General features: G+C 42.5%; 1 protein-coding gene across 2 annotated transcripts; it reads right to left on the reverse strand.

Annotated features, from left to right (window-relative positions):
• Window positions 1-8,252: 8,252 nt before the first annotated feature.
• LOC121867771 lies at window positions 8,253-19,883 on the reverse strand. 2 transcript variants are annotated; one of them, XM_042367854.1, is made up of 16 exons: window positions 19,771-19,883; window positions 18,594-18,656; window positions 18,139-18,333; window positions 17,772-17,934; window positions 15,544-15,857; window positions 13,291-13,369; window positions 12,887-12,970; window positions 12,360-12,461; window positions 11,988-12,095; window positions 11,447-11,539; window positions 11,149-11,224; window positions 10,790-10,894; window positions 10,356-10,495; window positions 9,949-10,218; window positions 9,291-9,735; window positions 8,253-9,117 (listed from the first exon to the last, which is right to left on the reverse strand). In XM_042367854.1, the coding sequence occupies exons 2-15, from the start codon at window positions 18,653-18,655 to the stop codon at window positions 9,307-9,309; spliced, it is 2,220 nt and encodes a 739-aa protein (XP_042223788.1). In that variant the 5' UTR covers window position 18,656; window positions 19,771-19,883; the 3' UTR covers window positions 8,253-9,117; window positions 9,291-9,306. The 2 variants fall into 2 exon arrangements, with proteins under 2 accessions (XP_042223788.1, XP_042223787.1); XM_042367853.1 differs by having other exon boundaries at window positions 17,772-17,937.
• Window positions 19,884-19,981: the final 98 nt, after the last annotated feature.

The following is a 19,981-nucleotide window of genomic DNA, read 5'->3' on the forward strand; positions in this document are numbered from 1 at the left end:
ACCATTACCACAGTGACGTCATCACACACTAGACTACCACTCGAGTTGTTTACATACGACCCAGTTGCCGATTGTGGTGTTTTATCGTGTTTTTTTTTGGCGTGACTATCGGTTTAAGGTGGTTTATAAAAGACCAAAAGACTGGACAAAACACCCCATAAAACCAAGATATTTTTGTTTTACGTTAGGTTAGGTTAGGTTAGGTTTAAAAGGGATGTTATCGTTAAGTTAGAAAGGCGATGAAATGTAAAGGCAGCCATCTTGTTCCCGCGCTTTTTTCCTCCCTGATGACGTAATGTAAACAAACCCAGAAAATATGTTTTGATGTTTCTGGTGTTTTTTGTGCCAGCTTGTACTGATAACTGAGTATATCTTAAAGCTTTGTGTATTTAAGCTTTTTTATGAATTATCTGTAGGTTCTGTCCCCCCTCAGCATTTTACCTGGTGATTAGTTCCCCAGCTTATTACACCTGAAGATTAAACCCTCTAGTGGCCAGGTTATATTTTACTGCTACACTTGGCAACACTGCAGGAGACGAGGAACGTGCAAACACCACGTCAGTACCGTAAACATCGTCGTCTGGCCGCCTCGTCTCGCTCAGGCAAGGAAGAAAAAAAAAGAGAATTTAAAATTAGCATTAAATTTCCATTTGTTAGCTGGAGACGTCCACGAATCTCAGGCACAACCCCGCCCCGCCCGTCTCAGTATAGCCCCTTCTCTACCCCTAAAGCCCATCTCCTACAGCCACATATTCCTAAGCCCCGTCCTACCCCACCTAAACCCCGTCCCCTACCCCTCCCCCCCTCACCCCTCCCCACCTCACCCCTCCCCTCCCCCTCACCCCTCCCCACCCCTCACCCCCTACCTCTCCCCCTCCCCCCTCCCTCACCCCCTCCCCCCTCACCTCCCGGGGCCATCACTGCTAGATTGTAACCTCAGATAAAGTTCCATTTCATTACTTTTTTCATTACAATAAAACTTCCCTCCAGCTCAAATATTACCATACAGACAGACAGACAGACCCACAGACAGACAGACAGACAGACCCCACAGACAGACCAAATGACAGGAGATGGGAAGGTATGGATTGTTAAGGACCCAGGATCGATACCCGGCACAAGTAAACTCGAACCAGTATCCCCAGGGTATAAGATCGACCCTAGCCGCCCTCTCAACCACCTGCTACTTGACCATCAAAGAAAACTGTATTGATTTAAGGGTTAACTAAACTAATCTTATAATAGTTATAAATCTGTCGCAAGAGAAGACGCAGGAGGATTTTATTTATATTATTTTAATGTTTATTCTTTAATATGATGTAAAATCGAATCTTCCTCTTCTCCTCCTTCTTCTTCGTCTTCTCCTCCTCCTCCTCCTCCTCCTCCTCCTCCTACTACTACTACAACATAATCGCTTAGTTACGGAGGGAATTTTTTGTCTATACGATTGTTCAGTAATTATTAAATGAATTATGAGGAACGGGAATGAGAGAAAATGAGATAAACGAATTATTTGTGTGAATAATTTTACATCTGAGGATTTAATGTGATTTAGCCAGTGAGGGAAGTGTGTCTCTCTCTCTCTCTCTCTCTCTCTCTCTCGCTCTCTTTCTCTCTCTCCTACAAGACTTTCACATCTCACCAAATGCAAAAATTCTCACCAACATGAATTGATTTTAAATTCGGAGAAATATCCTTTGTTGTGTGTGTGTGTGTGTGTGTGTGTGTGTGTGTGTGTCTGTGTGTGTCTGTGTGTGTGTGTGTGTGGTAATCTGTGTGTGTGTCTGTGTCTTTGTTTATGAAAACGTTTCATTATAAAACACACACACACACCTCTCTCTCTCTCTCCTCTCTCTCTCTCTCTCTCCGGAAATAGTACTTCATATTTTAATTAAATATTTCATAGATAATAATAGAAGTAAAAATAGAGAGAGAGAGAGAAGGAGTTGACCTAAAGTTTTTATTGGGTCTTGTAAGGAAGGAGAGGCGAGGGAAGGAGGGAGGGAGGGAGGGAGGGAGAGGAGGAAAGAGAAGGAGGAAAGAAGAAGGAAGGAGGAGGGAAGGAAGGAAGGAAGGAAGGAAGGAGGAAGGAAGGATAGATAGAAGAAATGACAAAAAAAAACCATGTAATCAAACTTTGCCACACACACACACCCACACACACACACACACACACACCCACACACCCCACACACACCCCACACACCCATCAATACATCACATTCACCCAACATCTCAATACAAGAGAACCTTCTGTCTCACCCTCACTGTTACACGGCTCGGTTCGTATCGTTATTCGAAGCTCCTGACATAAACTTCATTTCCTCCCTCTTAGTGGACCCGAGACACTGAATCAATAAACCGAATCTCTTTGTGTTGGTGGTTATAACGGGTCTTGTCCTATGTGAGAGGATTCGGACCCTCAGATGAATCTATTTCCTTTCAACTTGGTTCAATGGTTCGTTCGGTAGGGGTTCGTATTTGGTGTCGATGGTTCGTTTGGTAGGGGTTCGTTTTTGGTGTCGATGGTTCGTTTGGTAGGGATTCGTTTTGGTGTCGATGGTTCGTTTGGTAGGGGTTCGTTTCGGAGTCGATGGTTCGTTTCTGGAGTCGATGTTTCAGGTTCAATGCTCTGTTTTAGAAAGGGTTTGAAACTATTAAATGAACCCATACTATGAACCTTACGTGAACCCCTTCCTCCTCACCCCCTAATTAAGGACAGGTAGGGGGTAAATTAAGATGGTAGGAAGAGGTACAATGTCTAATTATCCACCTGTCACCTTCAAAGCATTGTGTCATGACCGTGTGAGAGAGAGAGAGTGTGTGTATGATAGTAGTACCTATATATATTATGTATATGTATGTATGTATGTATGTATGACCTCCATAGTCGTAAATATATCACATACACACACATACACTACGCAAACACACACACACATACACACACATATACAGACAGACACACACACACACACACTTTATCACCATCATCACCATCGTTGCTCGGGGTCAATACAGTGCTATTGTGTGTTTCTGCCTCTCGCTAACCCATTGTTTGGTTACCCTCGCTGCCTCCTCCCTCTCTCCCTCCTTCATCCCTTGCTGCCTCCTCCCTCCTAATCCCTCCCTTGCCTCCTTCCCTCCCTCTTTCTCCTCTGCCTCCCTCCCCCCTCTCTCTCTCTCCTGCCTCCCTCCCTCCTCTCTCTCCCTTACTGCCTCTCTCCCTCGCTGCCTCCCTCCCTTGCTGCCTCCTTCCCTCCCTCTTTCTCTCCTTGCCTCCCTCCCCTCTCTCTCCCCTCGCTGCCTCCCTCCCTCTCTCTCCTCGCTGCCTCCCTCCTCCAATCCCTCCCCCTGCCTCCTTCCCTCCCTCTCTCTCCCTTGCTGCTCCCTCCCCCTCCTGCCTCCCTCCCTCTCTCCCTTGCTGCCTCCCTCCCTCCCTCTCTCTCCCCCTTGCTGCCTCCCTCCTCCCTCTCTTTCCCCTCCTTCAATCCCTCCCTCCCTCCCTCTCCCTCCTTGCTGCCTCCTCCCCCCCCTCTCTCTCTCCTTGCTGCCTCCCCTCCCCCTCTCTCCCTTGCTGCCTCCCTCTCTCTCTCCCTTGCTGCCTCCCCTCTCCCCTCTCCCTCCCCTCTCTCTCTCCTTGCCCTCCCTCCCCCCCTCTCTCTCCCTTGCTGCCTCCCTCTCTCTCCCTTGCTGCCTCCCCCTCCCCTCTCCTCCCCTCTCTCTCTCCCTTGCTGCCTCCTCCCCCCTCTCTCTCCCCCCGCTGCTCCCTCTCTCTCTCCCTTTGCCTCCCCTCCCTCTCCCTCCCCCTCTCTCTCCTTGCTGCCTCCCTCCCCCCTCTCTCTCCCTTGCTGCCTCCCTCTCTCTCCCTTGCTGCCTCCCTCCCCCTCCCTCCCCCTCTCTCTCCCTTGCTGCCTCCCTCCCCCTCTCTCTCTCTCCCTTGCTGCCTCCCTCTCCCCTCTCCCTCTCCCTGCTGCCTCCCTCCCCCCTCTCTCTCTCCCCTTGCTGCCTCCCTCCCCCCTCTCTCTCCCCTTGCTGCCTCCCTCCCTCCCTCTCTCTCCCTTACTCTCTCTCCTTGCTGCCTCCCTCCCTCCCTCTCCCCTCGCTGCCCCCCTCCCTCTCTCTCTCCCTCCCTCTCTTTTCCCCTCCTTCAATCCTCTCCCTCCCCTACAGAAAAAGATTAATTTCTTCCCGTCGTCCGTCCGTGTCCGTGGGGTCGTCCGTGTCCGTGGGGCCGTCCGTGTCCGCGGGTCGTCCCATGTCCGTGGGGCCGTCCGTGTCCGTGGGGCCGTCGTGTCCATGGGGTCGTCCGTGTCCGTGGGTAAGTTCACAACACACTAACACTCCGCTATGCCTGTACAGTCTCAGTACCAACAAGCCGCCATTTCAAACATCTCGAGTCTTAGTACCAGAAGGCCGCCATTTTGTGTGGTAATTTAGTTAAGAATATCAAGTATCTGTTAAGCCTGTAGAGTCTCAGCGTAAAAAGGCCGCCATATTTGTCATCTTAATTAAATGAGTAAACTATTATATATTTAAAAAATTCTCCAAGAGTTCAGCCTCAAGTGGGGGATAAGTCCTTGTTGCTCGAGTCGTGAGTCACCACCGAGGCTGTTTATTGGTCCAAGTCTCTCAGCGATAAGGTTACCAACTAGTCTATAAATCCGGCTTACAGACCACACTCACGACAAGAAGGGCATATCCACTGACAAACTGCTCTGGGGTGGGTAAGGGGTGGGGAGGTGGTGGTAGTGGGTGGGTGTGGTGGTGGGAGAGGTGGGGAGGTGGGGGGGGTAGGGGTAGGGGGTGTGGTGGTGGTGAGGTGGGGAGGTGGTGGGGAGTAGGGGGGTAGTGGGGTGTGGTGGTGGGTAGGGGGAAGGGGTGGGGAGGTGGAGGGGGGGTGGGGGGTGGTGGGTGGGGTGGGGTGTGTGGTGGTGGGTAGGGGTGGGGAGGTGGGTAGGGGGTAGTGGGGGTGTGTGGTGGGGTGACAAAGTGGGAAAAAGATTTAATTTATGTGTACAACAACGGATTTAACGGCAAGTAACGGAAAATAACGGAAAAGCGAAACATTGAGCAAAAATGTTGATGATTTAAAATTAAAATTAAAATAATGATAAACTGATATTATAAAATGAAAGTGGGAAATATTACAGGAAAAAATATTGATAATCTACAATAAATATTTAAATATTGGGCTTTACTTCATCCAAACTTCTTTCACCTGAAGATTGACCACACTGACGTAACCTAACCTAACCTAACCCAACCCAACTTAATCTGGTTTTTTACGGGGATTAGTCCACCCGGGCACAGGTCAATGACCCACATCGGGGCCTGGGGGACAACAACAACAACAGCAACAACAACAGCAACAACAACAGCAACAACAACAGCAACAGCAACAACAACAATAATAATAATAATAATAAAAATTACTACTACTAATAATAATAATAACAATAATAATAATAATAGTTACTAATAATAATAATAATAATAATATTAACAATAATAATAATAATAATAATAATAATAATAATAATAATAATAACAATAATAATAAAAATAAAAATAATAATAATAATAATAATAATAAAAGTTACTACTACTACTACTAATAATAATAATAATATAATACCTGTTGTCTCCTTGTGTATGACGTCATGGTACCAGATATAACTTGTTTAAATCAGCACACACACATATACTGTATATATATATATATATATATATATATATATATATATATATATATATATATATATATATATATATATATATACAGTATATACAGTAGAGAAAGCTAAATACATTTGCTTATTAAGATCAGCTGACTTAATGACACCAAATAATCAACTTACTTATTTTATCTTCCTTTTCACTCTCCTCGTCTTGTCTTCTCTCCCCAGATGCTCCACTAACTCCTACCATGTTATATGCAATGTACAATGTTCTTCAATGTGTTCTAGTAGAGCTGTTCTTCACAAAATAACAGAGAACCATTTTTTGACACTTGTTCCCCCCAGGCGCCCGAGGTGAAGGGGTTACAGTCCATCAACTTCTATTTTGGTCCACTTGTTATTTACGTCTAAAAAAACAAAAATAATCCCTTTCTTTCACTAAATTTATAAAATTTTATCTACAACTGTTAAAAAAAGCTAATGTCGTAAAATAAATGAGAAATAATGAGGATATTTCAGCTCTTATTGTCATCTTAAAAGCACAAGTATTTTAAACACCAAATATATAATAATGTAATTCTGAATCTTTAATAAATTAAGTAACAATATATACAGTACTGTATATATAATTTGATATTTCACTATTTAATTCATTACTAAAATATCTCAATTCATTTATTTTTTGTCATAAAATAATTACCTTCATTGACTTGGCTGTGTAATTCAGATACAGTATAGTGTAGTACAGTACAGTGTGTTAATGGTGATGTGAGAACAGTGAGTGAAGGTGTTGTGTTGTGTCCAGGATGAGACAAAAGATAACACACACATTTCTTGCATTTATTTTGCATAAAAGGAATCCTCAAAATAATGAATCTTAAAAATACTTGGATTACTGCAAACCATCATTAATTACCTTAACACAGTACAGTATAATGCCCTATGGACAGACGCTGCTCTGCTCACAAGGACATGTTTCCTCATTTATTGTATCAGTTATATCTAGTTAACTTACAGTGCCACAAGATGGTTTAGTACACAAGAGGTGTGTGACACTACGGCACCCACTTGAGTACAATAGTTGTTATTTAGGAACAACAGTTTGTAACATTTGAAAAAGAGAAATAAAATATTGGCGTCGCATACACAGTAGTCGGGTGAACCGCATGTGATTCTTACATTAAAGTGCAAAGCCTCGGAGACTTATCATCGGTCCTGACGCCTTGTTTTACCGTCTGCGAGACTAAACTCCTGACTAAAACAAGACTCGGTGAAATTAAAGGTGACAAAACCATAAACTATCACCAGGACCCTCAAACAGCTGGTGCAGTAGTCAACATTACACAGGAACATACGGACACTCCTAACAATGTCTCTTATCATACACCTTACACTATAACTTTATACACCAGATAAAGGCAACACTTTATTTCAAAACACAAACATATCTTATTTTAAAACACAAACATATCTTCTACCATTAAACAGAGTGTAAAGGATCATGTCACCTTAAGGCTCATGTCTCCTACCATTAAACAGAGTGTAAAGGATCATGTCACCTTAAGGCTCATGTCTCCTACCATTAAACAGAGTCAAGGATCATATCTCCTAAGGCTCATGTCTCCTACCATTAAACAGTGTAAAGGATCATGTCACCTTAAGGCTCATGTCTCCTACCATTAAACAGAGTCAAGGACTGGGTGTCACCTTAAGGCTCATATCTTCTACCATTAAACAGAGTGTAAAGGATCATGTCACCTTAAGGCTCATGTCTCCTACCATTAAACAGAGTCAAGGATCATGTCACCTTAAGGCTCATGTCTCCTACCATTAAACAGAGTCAAGGATCATATCTCCTACCGTTAGCCATACACTCGTATAGACGGGATCACTGTGGCATAATTTCGGGTCAATTCCATCTGTTAAAATAATATACGTGTAAATATTTTTCCTCCCGAATGAACCGAAACTTAAAAAACAAAAAACAAAAAAAAAAACAAAACAATCACTTAAATTTTTCCAGATATTTGAGTTATAAAATTATGTACTATATTTGTGAAGTCCTTCGTGTGATTTCAGCGCTTTATTGGTGTTTCCTACGGTTATCAATCATTCATTAATTAAATACTTCCCTTCTTTCTTTAAATGTTTCTATTCCTCTTAATCTATCCCTCATATAACTAGAAACAGAATAAGAACAACATTGATAATAATTAAACAAAGAAAACGTTGATAATGCAAGAAATAAATGCAATCTCTTCCTTGTGCTTCTGAGGGGTGTGCAGGTAGGGATGTGTGGGGAGAGGGCGGGAGGAATACTTCGAACGTGACGATGGGGAAAAAATATCACTTGAGAGGTAATATCGAGGATTAAAATTCCATATGTCTATCAACTCGCGTACAAAATAAAATGTGATTCTGCGAGATCAAAAATTACAAATTCAGCGTCGTGTAAACATGCAACCTGTAGAGACTGTATCGTAGTCCCCTCCCTCGGCTTCTCCTCGCTACATACAAGAATAATTACACATCCTCCTACGAAATAAAGACGATACGAATTAAATACAATGATGTGCTTTATGATTTATTAGTTCAATTTTGTAATCTCTTAATTTTTTAATAGGTTATGTATGAGAGTCAATGGTGGTTAGGTTCTGTGTGTGTGTTGATGTTAAGTGTGTATTGGTGTGTAAGTATGTTTAGGTGTTAAGTGTATGTACATTATAGCTGTAAAGTGCATACTGATGTTAAGTGTGTGTATACATATTTTATACACACACACACATACAGAGTAACATCATGCCTTCTCTAACACCCTGATATAACCTTTTTAAATCCTACCTTACGATAAAAAATAAAAAAATACCTCAAATAAGACAACTAGTTCCAAAAACGTGAGCAAAAACTTCATAACACTTCTACCTGGGGTGTAAAAAAATTGGACTCCCAGGTTTGGATACTGACATTAGTTATACGCATTCACTTCCAGATGGTGCTAGTGGGCGAAGGGTGGGACTCGAGATGGCTGGTGGGGCGGGACTTGAGACACAGAGGGTGAGAGAAAGAGTTGAGAATTGATCTAGGGAGGATGATAGAGATAGGTGGCGTGTGGTGATCATTAGGGCAAGATTTTGTTAACATCTCCTGCTTCACCCCCCCCTCCCCCACACCTCACGAGCCAACTCACTGACAATAAATATCTCTCTCGACATAATAGGGACGTCTGTTGCAATATAACGTCCATTCTGACATCGTCTTCGCCATAATACAATGATCGTTGCAGCAATACAGAAACGTGATGTGGATCCCCATTCCTCTTAGCCACGACCACTGTTGTCGTCTCGCGGGTTTCGTGACAACACTCCACTACACCCCATTAGCAGGTTCGTAGCCCAGGTTTTCCTCTGCTGTTGTGGCCAATTCTGCATCCTCACTCCTAGGGGAAGAGAGTGGAATGTTAGCATCACAAATCTTGTTTATTTTACTTGATGATTAAATATTCTAAAGTTAGGTTAGCATTAGGACACACACAATGATCTTTCAGTAAAGGTTTAATCAATAAATGTATCTTTCTCATCTTAAGAGACTAAAAGCTCCAGAAATCCTTACCTGTGTGGGCCAATGTTTAACACTTCTCTTCCACAGCCTCTCCTTCCTCCTCTGGTTTCGGTTCATCGTGTTCTTCGACGCGTTCTCCTCCTGGGTCTTCGTCGCGTTCTTTGTCGTGTTCTTTAGCATCCTGTTCTTCGTCGTGTTCTTTAGCATCCTGTTCTTCGCCGTGTTCTTTAGCATCCTGTTCTTCGTCGTGTTCTTTAGCATCCTGTTCTTCGCCGTGTTCTTGAGCATCCTGTTCTTCGCCGTGTTCTTTAGCATCCTGTTCTTCGCCGTGTTCTTGAGCAACCTGTTCTTTGTCGTGTTCCTTACCGCCATCTTGTTCTTCCTCATCCGGATGTTGTTCTTCTTTCCCTTGTTCTTGGGGTGTTTCCTTATGGAGAAGTTCTTCTGGTAAGCCATCCAAGTCTTCACCAATTTCTGCCACCAAAGGCGACCCCATCTACAGAGAGTATTGTATGGAGTTAAAAGAGCAGTCAAGTCACAGTGTGTGCGTGTGTGTGTGTGTGTGTGTGTGTGTGTGTGTTACTGTACGTCATAGTTCGGGAAGAATATACACACACTACAAGTTAATTCACAGTCTGAGATGATAAAAGATAAATAAAAAATCCATCACAAGAGTTTTATACCACAATCAAGGCCACAGATCACTCACGGATTGTTCGGAGACATCCAGATCTCCGCCCTCACCGCCCCCGTTCTCCACGTCGTCGTCCTTCTCCTCCTTGCCGGTGCCCCCAGTTTCGTCTCCTAGGTGGGTCTCCATGTCGACGTCCTCCAAGGCCTCGTCCACGGTCTCCATATTATTCATGTCCTCGAAATTGTCATCGTCGTCTCCGGCCGCGTTCTCCTTCGCCTTTGATTCTTGTTCCTGATGCGGAGATATTTCTAACCTCTTTCTATATCTCTCCAGTTCTTTCTTCTCCTGCGGGATGATGAAGACAACATTAACAACACACAACTGATCCTATAGTGATGATTGGTGATCGAGGGCGAAACGAAGACACCGAAGATATGCGTAAACAAATGTACCAGAGCTAAACAAACGCACAAGAAACTCGCCTTCTCTTCGGCCAAGTGACTACACAGGTTGGTGTAGTGATCCACCGAGCGGAAGTGGTACTCGGCGTGCGGTGCGTTCCGTAAATGAGTCCGGCAAATTTCGCACCGATACTGAGTCTCCCTGTAGAGGAATTTCAAACCTGGAATAACAAAAATAAAACAGAAAAATATATTACAGAAAGATGGTTTAATTTTGGGGAGCTTTTTTAACTTTATATATCATTGTATAGTTTATTAGATTAGTGTAATGTAGAGTATATAGTCATCTAATAGAGCCCATTGACCTCTCACCCTAAGGCCTATACCAAAAACCACGTGAGATTCAGACCGGTAAACCCGAAGCAGTAGACTGATAATTATTCCGTCCATAAAAGCTTCGGGTTCGTGAGTCTCTTTGGGGTTGGCGGTTCGGGTAGATATTGTCTCGCACTTACCTATGGGTTTTGTCGGGTCGTGTGGGGGCAAGGTGGCAGAGGTCAACTCCTCCTCGCCCTCCTCCGACATCTTGAGACGGTAAACATCTTCGTGGAATGCTTTGTCTGCCGAGGGAAAAAATATATAAATAAATAAATAAAACGTGACGACTACCCACAATATACTATCCGATTACCCCCATACTGCTCGTGGTAGTTTGTGGTGATAGTCGTTATTGGTGAGTGATACATTGTCTGTATGCATGTTGTGATCACTACACACCCAAGACCTCAATACACACTTTAGTTACACACCCAAGACCTCAATACACACTTTAGTTACACACCCAAGACCTCAAATCCCCGCTAATTATCCTCACCCATTTCTTTTCTCTTCTCCTCCTCTTCCTCCTGTTCTTGCATCTCCGTGTTCTTCTGGTCAATGTCCCACTGATTCTGCGGAGGACAGACAACGGAGATTAATAACGACCGTTTACGAACACACTTAACGATGTCATCCAACGCGTCGACGCGATTGTTTACAAGTGTATTTACGAGTATGGGAGGGGGGGTGTATATGTGAGAGTTAACCCCATTATAGTGAATAAATCCACCAATGAACCTCAATATAGTGAAAAAAACACATATTATCAACAATACATAAAGGTACAATGTTACCTTGAGGTGGCGGAGAGAGAGGCGGTGTTCCTCCAGGTTCGCTCGGTTGTATTTGTAACTGCAACACTGAACGCTGGCAAACTGACTCACCAACTGAAGAGATATAAAACATACCTTAGTATATACTGTACTGTACTATAGAGAGTATACTGAACAGTGAGTATATACTGTACTGTACTATATAATTTGAGTATATTGAACACTGAGCATATACTGTATAATCAAGTGAGAATTTAATGTTAAGTTTTGTCTATATATATAATTGTACATCTGAATAATTATGATAATAAATAATCTATCTAGTTAATTATATGGGTTAATATATATATCTAACTATTAACACCTTACAGGGGGAAGAGGCAGGGGGAAGAGGGAAGAGGCAGGGGGAAGAGGGAAAGGGGTAGAGGCAGGGGGAAGAGGGAAGAGAGGGAAGAGAGGGAAACAGGAAAAGGAAAGGTGGAGTGAGGGAGAATGACGGAAGAGAAATAGGAAGGAAAAGGGAGAAGAGAGGGTAAAGAGAGACAGAGAGAGAGATACTAACCGTGTGTTCTGTTGTCTGGCAGTGCTGCTGAATGTTGGTGATCATAAAACACTCACACTTGCGGCAACGCTTGGAGCCGCCCTTCCTGGGTCGCCACTTACACGCCAACTGTGGGAAACAGAGCGAGAAGAGACCTTAGCCTACGTACCCACGTGGTGTTGACGTTTGTGAGGTCTAATTGTGGTATAATTACTGAGGCTTTTGTTGGTGAGGCATTAAAGTAGAGTATAATTAACCAGGTCTCTTGACACTATATAACAACTGTTCTCTTCACCAATTAATTAGAGAGAAATAATTAACAGACGATTTATCCAGAGTACAAACAAACAAACGACTTATTGCACGAACGACATGTGTACAGAACGGCCATACCTTTGATTCGGCCATTAGGAGATCCATGACAGCGATGTTACGGTCGTGGAAGCAGTCGGCCAATATTGCGTGTTGTTTACCCTCTATGTGCTTCAGGTACGACTGTCGAGATAAACAAATAAAATAAATAAAAATAAATAAATAAAATAAATAAATTATCCTGATAAGTTTCGTGAAGTAAATTTAAGGTGTAGACAACCTAACCATTGTTTACACCTCAGGGAAGCCAAAGTAGTGTAGACAACTGCCTCACACCATTGTCTACACCCCAGGGAAACCAAAACAGTGTAGACAATGATAGTAGACAACCCACTCATACCACTGTCTACACCCTAGCCAACATGAGGGAAATACCGGAACAATAACACCAAGTTCTGGCTGCTAGAGTCAGAACTTAGGGTATTAAAGCTATCAGAATTTATTTCAAGTTGTTTAAATTAAGTACATTAACCTCTAGACACCCTAGTACCGTAGAGCAAAACAAACGACATGAAACGACTAACCGTACAGCGACACAAACGACATACCTTGGTGCTGGGGAACTTTGGCATAGCACACATGTGGCATTTCAGCGCCGCCCGGGGGATGACTACGTTCGTTTCATCGTGACTCTGAAACAACGGCAAGAATGAAACACGCGCGAACCACAACGACTCCTAACATCATGGGAGGTGAAGATGACTCGGAAAGACACAGAGAATATAACAGTCTTGTGGATGAGTCGAGAGAGAGAATGTGTACGTCCTATGTGAATGAGTAGAAAATGTTTAAGTTTTATGGGTAAGAAGAAAATATGTGGATTGGACGAGAATGTGTAAGGTGTTTGGATGTGTGGAAGATGTATAGAAGATGTTTGAATGTGTAGAAGATGTTTGAATGTGTATAAGATGTTTGAATGTGTAGAGAATGTGTAATAAATGGCTTTCTTTACCTCGTCCTTCTTTTTAGAGTCGTCCTTTCTCTTGGCGTCTGTCTCCGAGTCCTTGGACCCGTCAGCTGTGGCCGAGTCACTGCAAAGATTCCATTATTACGGCACCCGAGACAAAATGCACAGTCAGACCTCAACCCTGATGTACTGTGGGTCGAGGGTGCTTCCGTTTGACCTTTAACACAACGTCTAAATGACCCCTTGAAGCTGAACGCCAAAATGACCCCCTGAAACTGAACGTCTAAGAACACATACAGTCCAAGGAAAATCCCCAATTGAATTCCTTAAAAGTTAAATATATATCACTAAGTAAATTTAATTCTCTTTGATATAACATTACAATCAATCAATTATTTCAATCACAGTAATTCCCTCTACATCATTGCACAATAATCAGTAATTTCTAACACCTGGAGATAATGGATCGAGGAGCAGGCAGTTTGAACCCTCACAACGATATATCACTCCACAAAAGTACCATAACTTATACTGTGGCAGACACACTGTATATAGAGACTCACGGCGATTCTCTAAATATTAACTCGCCTCCCGATGTCATTTACCCATCCCCTCCAACCCACCCCCTCTTGGCTGAATCTACTGCCTCGATGATCCGTTCAGGCTAAAATACTAGAACTACAAACAAACATCACTTAGAAACTATTAAACTTCATACTTTTACCCATACTTTCACTATATCAAAGTATGTACGGTGTATAAACTTGTATACAAATAGCACCACATTCACACTGAGACGACTATGAAACTGCTACCCCTACCTAGTACTAGTTAGGAGACATCAATGTATATAATCATTGGTAGTTAAGGTGCAGTAATGGTGGGTCTTTATTAGTATTCTCAATGTTATATTTGTGTTGTATTTACAGTTAACCAGTCAAGCATGTTCTCACACCTACAGTTAACCAGTCAAGCATGTTCTCACACCTACAGTTAACCCTCCACATTCTTGACCTACATTTGTCTCTTCTCACCACCACAGTTACACACCTGTATCTCTTGAACCAGTTAGTCTCCTCCATTCTCTCCACATGCCTAGACACCTCTCAGTCTGCCTCTGTACAGGACTTCATCAATCCTCTCACTACCCAGCTGTCCTCTTAACAAGGCCTCCAGTGTCTTATTAAAACATCCATCTCACCATTCACATTTCAGCTAACTCAAGTGTACTGACATTGTCTCACTGCCACACTTCTCACACCGGTCTCATATAACTTCTGTTTCATGCACAGAGAAAGTCCTCTTGCTTATCAATAAAGGCAGCAACTCCATTAATTTCCTCCAGCCATGTTGAGTTTCTCCCACTTCACCTCTGGCACACACACACACACACACACAATCATTAACTTTGCCAACTGAGGGATAAACTTGAGGTGATCTACGCACATCTAGACAAAAATCACACTTTATATGACTAATTACCTACATGAGTCTACCTATAAATTATTAAAATAAACCCACATGAGACATACATAAAGGTACAGTAGAGTACAATACAGTAGAGTACAGTACAGTACAATTCAGTAGAGTACAGTACAATTCAGTAGAGTACTCTGTTGGCTAGTTCCAAGAGTCGAGATAATTGACTCATCATCTGAGGTCCACACAGTCCACTCCCTACAGGTGGTTACAGTACACACGTGTTGGTGGTCTAGTGAGTCAACACACCACACTGTTAAGTGGTCAGTTCCCTCTTTTGTGATGCTTTTTTGTCAGGTTAAAACTATAAAATGTGAACAAGAAAACAGAAATTGTTTTTTAATTTGGAGATGTGGCCTCACGACCCCACCCACCAACACCTGTGGACGGTAACACCCGCTGACGGGGCCAAAAGTGGTCGGAGCTCAGCTGACGGGAGAATTAACCTCGTCGACTCCACAATCCCACGGCGAGCCGACGCGACTGCAGCCGTCGGTAGAGGAGTAGAGCTCTGCCTACACAATTATTACACATTATAAAGAGAAAATGATAATAGAAGCAAGAGAGGAAGAAGTTATGTTAATGTGTCATGTGAGTGATGCCCCCTTCACAGGTTGGTGGGTGAGTCACTTGATGACTGGTACAGTACAGTACAGTACAGGCTCCAGCAGCACAGAGGAGGCTTTACCTAGACTAAACCTGACCACATAGAGAGTGAAGTCAGCTTTAAGTCTGCACAACTACAGTACAATATTCTTGTACAGTAATGCAGAGGTTTGACAGAGTCAGCTGAGAGCAACACATCGTGTAGGGTCTTACCTCTGTGTAGCATCAGGGGGGGGAGCATCGCTGCCTCCCTTGGCTGTGGCACTCTCCGGCTCCCCTTCTTTCGCCTCCTTTTTTCCCTCTGCCGCCGGAGTCTTTTCTTCCGTGTCTTTGCTCTCCCTCTTTTCGGGCCGAGGCATTTCTAACCTCGCCATTTCCATTTTCCTTTTCATGAAATGATCCAGCTTAAGCCATTCCACAGGACCACGAGAATAACCGCTCTGGCCCTTGGTGCGCTTCGCCTTGCGAGGGTCAAACAGACGTTCACGCTGGGGATACTTGTGCACGGGTGGCGAACGCACCCCGTCCTGTGGAAGACACTCACCGCTCAGTTACCCCACAGTACTCACAGACCTTCACACGGAGCCTCTCTGAGAGAGGACGTCCCATGTTAACACGAGGCTCTGCCGCCGAGCACAGTGACCAATCCTTGATAAAGTAATGGGCGGCGATGGTACGGAGCACCATCGCCTCAACTGACACAACAAGTCTTCAAAGCTTACATCGGGGAGGTGAAAGTTGTACAGTAACTCATTCACCACTGTTCTCTGGTCATGGTGGAGAAGAAATCATGAGCAGAATTTGTTCTTGTGGTCACAAATGTGTCATATCAGTTATTAAAAAAAACTGAAATGATCTCAGTGCCATTTTCTTGTATGACTGTTATTGAGAAACAAACATCGTAGGAAGCTGTGCACACACTCTCACTTAATCGGGAAAATGAAAAGAGAATTTGTTATTTAAAACCGACCAAGGAGACAAGAGGAACACAGGTGGAGCTGGACCTGTGTGTTAGAGGAGGAGGCTGGTCTCTCACACAATACAGGGAGGAGGAGGAGGAGGAGGAGTACTGGCAGTTATGCTGTACAGGGAGCTGGGTGCACAGAGGAGGCAGTAAAGCTATCTTACAGGTCAGGTCAGGTCAAAGCTTTATATACACACCATCATGAGTCATGCACCAGCTAACAGGGATAATTAAACACAACACAAGACTCCCTTAAACAGACACTTACCCAATCCATGGACTCATCTTCCTGGAAAGTAAACGCCTCAACTTATTAGAGTCAGTGTCCATTTACCCTATAACTAGTGGCCAAGGATGCCTTAATCTGTCCTTAACTCTAATAATGAAATACAGAAAAAGTCCAAAAATCCGGATGCCAGAAATCTGGACCACCCGAGAATCCGGACTTTTCGAAAACTCACTTTTTTTTTAGCTGGCTTTTGTGTATGTGTGCATGCGTGAGCACCACAGCTGCACAGCGACAACAAGCGACCACGCGGTCGCCACTTTAAAACGAGCAATCAAACTGTGACAACATATGTAATTTTGAGTCCCACTCTTTCCATTTACAGAGTACTGTACAAGCCCATAATAATGGCTCCTAAAGTAGATAAACTTCGTTGTGTGAAGAGAAAGAAGAACACGTTCAAATTGAGTGACAAACTTGAAATAATTAAGAAACTAGAACGTGGTGTAAGCAATACTGCTCTAATGGAAACATACGACATTGGAAAGTCTACAATTTATGATATAAAAAAGGCAAAGAATAAAATTCTAGAATTCACAGCTTTTTCTATAAAACTGCTCGTTTTGATAAACGAAGCGTGCTATATTTGCTAATGAATAAACTATCAAAATGTACCTGTTCATCTCTTCTTTATTCCTCCTTAAATTTGAATTTTGAAAGAACTGCCTGAGAATCCGGACCGACCCAATCCCCAAGCAGCTTTTTACCTGATGATGGCCACCGTCCCTACAGCTAACTATCACCGATGATGACCACCGTCCCTACAGCTAACTACCACAGATGATGGCCACCGTCCCTACAGCTAACTACCACAGATGATGGCCACCGTCCCTACAGCTAACTACCACTTAATACCTTAATGGCCTGGAGGAACAAATCCAGTATATCAAACGGACAATGACTATATAAACAAAAATATTTCTCAAACACAATAAATTATCAAGAATTACAGAGCAAAATCTGTATAGAGGTATTGGTTCTGTAGTCAGCCACACACACCAATGAAAATACTGTTATGTATTACTTATCAAACATAACACTGTACCCAGCCATAGTTAGGTTAAGTTAGGTTATAGAGGCCCGAAAGATGTGAAAGTCCCCCCCCATTTAACAGATTACAAGGAGAGGGAAGTCCATTATATCAAGGCCATCACTATAACCCATAACAGCACTAGTTCAAAGTCAACTCACAAGAGCCAGTTCAGCATTCAGTATATTCAAAGCAATCCTCGACTCCTTGCTGCTGAAGTGATTCCCGGACGACCTGAACATATGTGAGCCGCCTTCCCCTCGGTCTGAGCCGCTGTGCCACATATGCCCCCCCTGGTGGCTGCTCCCTGAACCATCTCTGTACCTGCTGAAATATGAGGCTTTTTTAGCATGTTTTTTGTAAGTAATTATCTGTTTAATATTAAGATAAAACATAAAATAATTCTGTGTTTAATATTAAGATAAAAAGTAAAATCATTCTGTGTTTAATATTAAGACAAAACAAAAAATAACTTTGTTGAATATTTAAACCTAAAATAACTCAGTGGAACATTAAGACAAAACTCACCTGCTGTGTCCATAACCATTGTCTCTGTAGCCTCCAGACCCTCGCTGACGACCACCACTGCCTCTCCCTTCACTCCACTTGTATCTGTCGTCGGAGTGTCTGCCTCCGCCTCCTCCTCGGTTGTACCCTCGGCTGCCGCTGCCTCTGCCTTCTCTGCCTCCTCGACCGTACCCGCCCCGGCCTCGTCCTCGCCCCCTGCCGGCCAAAAATATAAGTCAACGCTCGGAACTAGTCTCCGAGAGTATTGTGGACATAAACAACTGCCGATGGCTGATAAAATAACCTAACCTAACCTTGTCTTATCATCAGGTGCAATAAACTGGGGTGCCTAATCTTCAGGTAAAACCCAACACAACTCCTGACCGCTACACGGACGTGAAATGTTTAGTCAAAATGTGTTCGATGGCAGAAGCAGCTGGGAAGAAAGAGTTACAGAGACTAACTAACTAACTCACCTGTAGCGCTGACCACCACCACCATCGTCACCATAATTGTCGCGGTTGTAGTAGGCTGGCATCCTGCAAAAAATAAAATACATTACTTAAAAATGAAAAAAAAAGAGTTGGGTAGTTAGTGTTAGGATAGGAAATGTAAGGTTAGGGTTAGGTTGGGTTATGTTAGGTCATGTTAGGTTAGGTTAGTGTTAGGTTAGTGTTAGGTTGGGTTATGTTAGGTCATGTTAGGTTAGCTTAGAGTTAGATTTGGTTAGGTTCGGTTATAGGTTAGAAAATATAATGTTAGTGTTAGGTTAACTTAAGTGTTAGATTAGGTTATGTCAGGTTTATGCAAGGTTAGGTTAGTGAGTGTGTGTTAGACCCCACATGGTCATTACTAGTGTTAAAAGGACATATCTCCATAAATAAGCGTTAGACAGAAAAAATAAACTAATATTCGTTCATATGACAAAAATATAAATTATCAGTAATATATTTCTCAGCTGGTCATAAAACAAATCTTTACCAACCTTCATTCTTAACTATTACTTATAAACACATTGAAAAGTAAAATTCTCTACCTATATATATTGCTTGTATACCTAATAATATATATATAACACAAACACATTAATAAGAATTAGTTTTACATTTTAATTCCTAAACTATCTATATATTGAGGGAGAAACAAGCAAAAAAATACTAAAAATTATAAATACAGGGTAAGAAATATTTAAGGTGATGGTGATGTTTTAGAAAGCAATTTATTATTTTTATATAGGTAATGAAGGTTAGATTAACTATAGATAAACGTTATTTGGTATTTTTCCTTAAGGTATAGTCAGATTTAATATGTTTTTTTTTAATTCAAGCTTTTGCCATTTATTAAACCCCAAAGATCCTGAAATAATTATTAGTATTTATTATTATACCGGTACAAACAAAAACATCTCATTATAACCAAACAAAAACACCAACAAAACACAAAATAAAACTCTAAAACAAGATTAAAAAATAATAAAATAATAATTCCATTTTTCCTCACAACAATTTCATGATGGAGGAAGAAGGAAGACAAGGCAAGGATCACCACCACCCCTTATTTAACCCTTCATAACCCCTAAACAACCCTTCATACATCACTATAACAACCATCCACAACTGCACTAACAACCTAACAACCTCATTAATCACTCACTAGGCTAAGTAATCGTATCTTGGAGTTATTTAATGAAGTTTTGGAGAAATAACTCGGGGTAATGTATGATGATGGCCGGACCACAACACAAGACTGGATGTTATACCAAGACGCGTAACATAACGAGAAAAAAAAATAATACACTAACTGGTAACTTTACTCAATTTAGTCTAGAATGTTGTTCCTAGATGGCGCTAAAGTCAATTTTTTT

Source organism: Homarus americanus, unplaced genomic scaffold (assembly GCF_018991925.1).
Source record: "Homarus americanus isolate GMGI-L3 unplaced genomic scaffold, GMGI_Hamer_2.0 scaffold46583, whole genome shotgun sequence".
NCBI lineage: Eukaryota > Metazoa > Arthropoda > Malacostraca > Decapoda > Nephropidae > Homarus > Homarus americanus.

Excerpts from the sequence above, each read along its gene's own strand:
- LOC121867771 (XM_042367853.1), bottom strand. The coding sequence starts at position 18,655 with ATGCCAGCCTACTACAACCGCGACAATTATGGTGACGATGGTGGTGGT. Across the intron at positions 11,540-11,987 it reads GCCAGACAACAGAACACACG|TTGGTGAGTCAGTTTGCCAG; the intron begins GTTAGTATCTCT and ends ATATCTCTTCAG. Across the intron at positions 11,225-11,446 it reads TCTCTCTCCGCCACCTCAAG|AATCAGTGGGACATTGACCA; the intron begins GTAACATTGTAC and ends TGTCCTCCGCAG.